At 34.7% G+C, this 7,773-nt stretch overlaps 1 protein-coding gene across 1 annotated transcript; it reads right to left on the bottom strand.

The window, feature by feature from the left end:
- Positions 1-4,494: 4,494 nt before the first annotated feature.
- On the bottom strand, positions 4,495-7,773 carry LOC121799816 (type IV inositol polyphosphate 5-phosphatase 9-like). The gene is made up of 8 exons (XM_042199303.1): positions 7,593-7,773; positions 7,359-7,528; positions 7,110-7,214; positions 6,753-7,029; positions 6,457-6,641; positions 5,171-5,279; positions 4,938-5,080; positions 4,495-4,861 (listed from the first exon to the last, which is right to left on the bottom strand). Exons 1-8 carry the CDS (start codon positions 7,611-7,613, stop codon positions 4,594-4,596), a joined length of 1,278 nt encoding a protein of 425 aa, XP_042055237.1. The 5' UTR covers positions 7,614-7,773; the 3' UTR covers positions 4,495-4,593.

The following is a 7,773-nucleotide window of genomic DNA, read 5'->3' as shown; positions in this document are numbered from 1 at the left end:
TCCGCCACGGAATTCCCACACGCCGATGGGAATTCCGCGTGGACATGTTCCTAAAATAATTTACAAGGATGTCGCAAAATACATTCTACAGTAATATTTTCCGGACCCACTAAACTTTTTATTGTATAAACAATATTGGGGGCAAGGTAGAACTAAAAATTTGTTTTATCTTTCACTGTATAAGTATTAATTCAATAAATGTATTATACTGCATGAGTATAGAATCAAACTCTAACACTGCTCAGTGCTCATTAATAATTAAATAAGTCTCGTGAAGTTCCAAGATTGTTAAAACATCTGTGAAGTGTGAAGTGTGAACTCAAGTTAGTTTATTCCAAGAGATGCAAAATTCAATGAATTATTGAGTTATACGGAGTATATTATATAGGCATAACTGTAACACGTATACGGGACCTGATATTTTATTTATTTTATTTAACATATCTTCTATTTTAGTTAGATATTTTTATGCAATTTTTATCTTTATTGAGTCTAGTTAGTATTCTATAAATTAGAGGTCTATGTACTCTTTTATTCATTGAGAAATATGAAATAAACTTTTATTCTCATTCTTGTTTCAAAAACCCTAGAACTTCAACTAGGGAATTATCTCTTTCGCTCCGTTCAATCTTCGCGTGCTCTACAAACCTGGAACTTAAACCCTACCTGGAACTTAAACCCTATCAACCGGCGCTTTCATTGATTACTCTTCCTCCAAATTGATCTCTCAAAATCCCTCAAACTCACGTCAAATCTCTCTCAAATTCTCTCAAAAACTCAAGTCACGTTCTCTTCAATCTTCCATTTTTCTACACATCACAAAATCACGCTCATACCAATCTCAAATCACACTATTATCTCAATCTCTCTCCGAATTGTTTCCCCAGTCCACTTTCGCCAGATTCTCGACGAACTATGGAATCACAACAACACGCTCTCGAGATTCTCATGGACTTACGCCGTCTAGTCGCTGCACATGGAAAATTTCTAGCCAAGTTCAGACAGCATACCGAGGAGGCTCTGGAAATCCTTGCTGAGCGCTCACCTCCACATCAGCCGTGGAATACTCGGCCGCCGGACCAGAAGCCAGTCACGGGACCTCAGCGGGGCTGGTCTCTTCCGCCATCGGTCACAACCGCACCGCTGGGGGTGTCAAGCCCGAAGCCCTACCACGCCTCCGCCTCGAACCACCACGTTTTGACGGAGAGCATGCCCTGGATTGGATCGGTAAGATCCAAAGGTACTATAACCACCACTACACACCGCTAGATGATCGTCTTTATCTTACACAATATTTATTCGATCATCCGGCATCAGATTGGAGGGAATATTGGGTGGAAACTAACAAAGCTAAGAGTTGGGATGATTTCTTATTGGCCGTAAAACATCGGTTTGACCCCGAATTCTATAAGCCCTATGCGGTGACTGTCTCATTTGGGCCGTTTAGGAGGACTGGAGAGACCAACCAAGACCAGCGACAACCCATACGCACAACGGCGAACCCTATTGAGAACCAGTATCTAGATAGCCAGCCACTTCATCGAATTGGGGAAGTCAAGCAGACAATTATGGTCGTTAAGGAGCACAACGCAGATGGCGATCTCATGACCAAACTTGTAGTGAGGCATTGCATATGGCTAGTGAAATCATCGCTGGCGACGATATCTAGGGTGTCGGGTATGACGCAGAGCAAGTTGCGCAAGTTCAGGCTCTTACTGAGCACATTATGCCAAGAGAAGTCTCGACGGATCGAGTGGATTTCGATGAATCTATTTCCACTGACGTTTCTACTTGTGAGAGTAACATATTTTGTGGGAACTATGAAAATTTGGTCGCAAATACACCATTTGTTGAGAAGAAAGTGTTGGAGTTTAATGAACTTGATGTGTGCTTTGATGGTGCTGAGGGACTTAAGGTTGAAAATGGAATAAAAGATCTGGTGGTGTGAGATAATGAAGGGCTTAAATATTGCTGCAGTGGAGATTGTTTGGAGCGGCCTAAATTTCTTAATGGCGAATGGAGTTGTGCTATTCTTCAATTTGGTGGAGACATAGGAGTTCACGTATTTGATCCAGAAATATTTGAGTCGGATGATATTGATGTTGTGATGAACCCGAGAAGACTTCATCACGATAATATAATGTTCTCATTTAGTGCAGATGCTGATTGGAGCTTATGGAGACTTCGGCAACGGCTTGGTGACTTCCGTGGACATACTATTGCAATTCGGATTTCCCACCTTGAGGACAAGGTGGATTTCAACCGGGGGAGAGTTGATGGGGCCCCTGATCTTGTGAATCTCGTCAAGCATCGCCCAAGATCTCCATCATATTTTTCTTGATTTTATTTTATTTAGCATATCTTCTATTTTAGTTATATATTTTTATGCAATCTTTATCTTTATTGAGTCTAATTAGTATTCTATAAATTAGAGGTCTATGTATTCTTTTATTCATTGAGAAATATGAAATAAACTTCTATTCTCATTCTTGTTCCAAAAACCCTAGAACTTCAACTAGGGAATTATCTCTTTCGCTCCGTTCAATCTTCGCGTGCTCTACAAACCTCTCAATAGGGAACTTAAACCCTATCATATACTAGCTAAAAGATTCTCCTTGTAGTTTAATTATCTACAAATTGACATTAATTAATTACACGGAGCTTAACTCGTGGAGTAATATAGTCTAGGAAAACAAATTATCAAATAAGACAGAATACGCAGTGCGTAATTTACAGTACTAAGTTTGTATGCTAAAAAATTTCACCTAGTTTAAAAACCCAAAGATTGGTCAAATAACGAATTCATATATATTCAGATAATAACTATATTTCAAATAATTACAGAGACCAATTAATAGTTATTAGATTTGTCGATCTAATGACTTTAAATATTATAATGTAGAGTATTATAATGTAGAGTTTTATTTTTATTGATTTTGGAAAATTTTATGATTGATTGTCAATTATATATAATAAGATCAATTATGGCATTCCCTGAAATTATTTAAATATTTCTAATAGCATATTTTACTCTCTTACAGTTACTCTTCATGGATACTTCAAAATCTTTTTACCATACTACCTCATTCCATAAAAAATAGACCAATTTTAACATTTTGAGGTGTCCACCAAAATTTAAAAAATTCTAAATATGAAAAGTTTTAAACAAATACTAACTCTACACATTATAATTCTAAACGTGGACCCCATAATTCATAGCACTACTTTCATCACTTTTTTCCTCTTTCTCTCTTACTTACCAATCTAGCATTAAAACTCGTGCAATTTATAACTTTATCTATTTTTTGTGGACGAAGGTATATTGAATAGATTTGTTTTTGGAAAACACATCTCTTGGAAAAAATAAATTTACATTGATTTATATAATTTTTATGTGTATATATGTATAAATCTAATATTGATATGCGTACATGCATGTTATACCTTATTATAATATGACAAATATATTGATATTGGTATACGCAACAGTGCCCAAAAAATGTAAAATCCGTAAAGTTAAATTGTGTTTTTACTAAAAGTAATATAGCGCTAATAGATTAGTTCACTCTCTTTGTTGTGGCCGCTTTTCTTTTTTGGTTTTAGATAATGTTTTTTATTTTCTCTAAGTTTTCATTCTATTTCCCTTCTGTAGATCTTAAGTAATTTTTAGATTTTTTCTAAAAATGTGAGTACAATATAATGAGTTAGTTGAATATGTAACCCCAATTAAAATTTATAGTTGGACCGAATAGTCACGGGCAAATTAAAACGACAAATCGAGACTCCTAATAGGATGCAGGGAGCATATAGATATCATAATGAGAAAAACGCAATGAGAATTGCATATATCCACGAGAAATAAGAATAATGCATAAATACATAAATTTTATGAATGAATAGATACTGATATTTGTGTATTACTTTGGCTTGAAGGAGAAAAAGATCAATCTTGCCGCATCCACTTAACTAAAATCCATGGAGTAGATTGGATGATTTAGTAATGGAGTACTAGTATATATTAAGAATGATTTCCCAACTTGTACTAATATACAATTATAGCATGAAAAAAAAGAATCGGATGCTAGTTTGATGGAATTAATTGAACAATAGAATTTTCCAACTTATATATAAATGAGAGAAAATTAATTTGTGGCTGGAAATAACCTGATTATTACAGAAACACTGTGCTACTCATCAGCATGGTCTCATGCGGTAAGAGTAGCTTAATTTTGTATTGCAACTCGACCATTTACATGCTTCTTTTTGATTTAGTGCATCTTTTATTTCATATTCTATTCCTAATGCCGACGACTAAAACGTTATTAGTTATTAAACATGCTATAGCTAAGTATTTAATTGATTTAAGCTCCACTTGCTCGAACATATTAGCATGTCATTATTTTTCGATTATCTTTAATATTTATATTATGCCTAGTTTGAGATATCTTACTATGCATGATATTACGTAGCAAGTTTTGTTGTGACATATCTATATATATGCAATCCCTTGGTTAAAATTATAAAAGAAAAAACATGAACTAATTTATGTAATATTTTCTTTAAACTCAATATTAACAAAGTAGTGGCTCAATATTAAAAATCAGTAAGGTGAAGGCTGAATCTGGGATTACTACATGAGTTGGGAAAATCATCTTGAAAATTATGCAGATTGGTGTCGGAATTTGTGAAGCGTTCAAATCTCTCGGACAAAAAGAAGTTTCCGAGGGCTCTAAGCTTCAACTTCACTCTTACTTGTGTGCTGAAAATTGCTCTAACTGGTCTGTGATCTGACAATTTTGATTCCACTCTTTCATACAAATGCTGCTTCACTCCTTCACCTTGCCATATTATTCTATCACACCTATTCCAAATATATAACAATAATTAAACACGTGCCGATCTTTAAATTTCTGTTCATCAATGAAAAAAAAAGTTACCATGCAGGAGCACGTTTCTTTTCGCCCTCAAATGTGCCGTAATATTCATCCGAACCAGGATAGTATTTATATGTTGGCCCAAAATTTATGTTTCCCTCATGCCAACCTTCCAATACTTGCCCTTCCATCAGCTCCATCCTTAACTGATTTTTTCATCAATTTAATTTAATTTTTCAATATTCTACTATCTCTCAGTAAATAATTAATTATAAAAACTATATAGGTAATCATACTTGATCATGTTCCAATAATGCATTCCAATCTCCTTCATAAACAAGCAGCCTTGTGGTTGATTCAGGCAAGGAGATTCTGTAATTTAAATCTCCAAGAAATATCACCCGGCTGCATCAAAAGAAATCTCAACCAAATAAATATAAATAAAAGTTGAATAATTAATGATGCAGAATTTAATTATAAGCAATTAGGGCAATGTTTATTCTTCTTTGATTAAAGTAGAGTAATTAAGCCGTATTGTAACATGCCTGAGAAGAAAGCAAAACAATTTATTTCTTTATTTAAAAAACAAACCATATAATTTTGTTCCGAGGTGGTTAAGCTACCAATTTAACTAATTAGTGTCGAAAACAGTCAAACAGAAGCATTATTTATTTATTCACACTCCATGTGATTAGCAAACCTAAAGTTTAATTCGACAGACGGCTTGAACGATATTGACAAGATTAAACTTATAAACCAGCCAATTAGTGTTGGGTTTATTGACTATTCTTGATCTTATTTTGGAATTGTCTCCTTGTCCTAATTGATGAACAAACACTAATCAAGTTTAACATATCATTAAGATTATTAATTCGCAATCAATTGTTTGATGTTATAACGAAAAGATCATTTGTCCTAATAGATAAACAAAACGTAATCAAGATTAATATGCAGGATTATTCACTAATCGGTTGTCTGATGCTATAACGAAAAGATCTTTCGGATGCTTTGTCTCATCCAAAATCCACACATTTAATTATTGCTTTTCAAAACAATAAATAAATAATAAGCGGATATACCCTTGTTTTCCTTGCCATAATTTGACTGTCATTAAAATTACATTTTCCACCTATGAATTAATTTCAGCTTGTTTCAGTTAACATCAACTTCGAGCAAAGTAAAAATCTAAAAAAGATTAGACATATTTCTTATATATTTATAACCTTCGTTCACAATCAATAGTCATATACTTTTATTTTGAATTATTTACAAAAATTAGACACATTTTGTATAGATTAACCTCATTCACAATTATAGAAATATTACTTTTCCTTCCTTTTCCTCCTTTGTCTCTCTTTTTGCAATTGTTTTTATTTGGACATACAACGTGACAATATGTCTGAATCATTTCTGTTTATTTTTCTTGTATTAATTTTATATTAAAATCCACTGCCCAAACTATTAGTAGTTAATTAATGTAAGTATTATATTAACATGTTGCACAAGTACGTGGTTCAAATTATTTTAGGTTAAAAAACAAAAAGAAAATAAAGGTTAATACTAAATAGAATTGGAAACGTACTCATGATGAAGAATATCCGTGGGGAGATGAAGTGAAGAACCACTGGAAAAATTGGTTCTTGATAATATTTCTTGGATATTTGAGTTTCTATATCTGTGATGGGCTTCTCTCCCACCTGAAGCCAGATGACTGCACACAAAGCAGAAGCTTGTTTCATGCAATCGAAATCTTACCGACACAGAACCCTGCACCAACAATTCAGACAAATTATATAGTACTCCTTAATCTCATGAAGAGAGAGAGAGAGAGAGAGAGAGAGAGAGAAGCTAGGTTTGAATTGATGATGGATGAGTTACCTTATTTCCTAAACAGCCCATTATGCCGCAGCCAACGCAGGAGACGCTGGGGTTTCGGATATAGGGCCGGAGCTCGGCCCGAACCCAAACCGAAATTAGTATCCCAACCATTTGCTTACTAATGATGCATTTGAAACTCGAATATTGTTCATTTGTTTTTTGTTTGGTGTCGATTTTCATGAGAGCCGCTCGTATTAGGGAATTCCACTTGATCGAAATCTTGCTCTTCTCCGATCCCAGCACGTTTCCCGCTCTCAAAGGCACTACTTCTTGAAAACTGATCATGCCATCTCAATCAATTTCTAGTCGCAGCGTTTAAAATTTCTATTAATTTATTAATAAAAAAATGAATGTTACCCGAAAACGTAGATATCGCAGGGGTTCGTGTGGTCTATCAAGTCATCCACGGCGGTATTTTCCGTTGGCTTAACACCTCCAACGTTCCAAGTGCTAACAAAGACCCTTTTTATTTCAATCATATATAGAAGGAAACATGAGTTTATTTTCTTTATCAATGAATGAATAGAAATTTAAAGATCAGACTATATATATACCACTAAGCCAACACACGCACAATCTATGAGTATTATATTTATACTTACGTACTTGTAATTTGGTGTCTCCTGGTCGGAATCCTTGAGCAGTGTGGCAGTGGGAGCGAAGCAAGGTGGGATTTCCATGAAGGAATGGTCTCCGGTGGGATAATCGGCGACGAAGTTGTTGCCTCCCAATCTCTTTTTGAAGATCTTGCTGGCCACTAACCTCGGCCACAACACCTGAATAATCAAGAATTAGTCTGTGTGTACATGCTGGTTGAAACAAAGATAGCTAGACGCTTACTTCTCCTTTGATTCCAGACATGACGATCAATGTTCGACGGCTAAAATGGTTATGATCAAGACGTAGTATTTGGAGACAAAGAATATAAGGCTCATCACAGTTCAATCGTGTATATTAGAGAGAGAGAGAGAGAGAGAGAGATATGCAAGTTGGAATAGAAGAAAGAAGGTAACTGAACCGA

Source organism: Salvia splendens, chromosome 4 (genome assembly GCF_004379255.2).
Source record: "Salvia splendens isolate huo1 chromosome 4, SspV2, whole genome shotgun sequence".
In the NCBI taxonomy this organism is placed as follows: Eukaryota; Viridiplantae; Streptophyta; class Magnoliopsida; order Lamiales; family Lamiaceae; genus Salvia; species Salvia splendens.
This window is presented reverse-complemented; position numbering and strand designations above follow the sequence as displayed.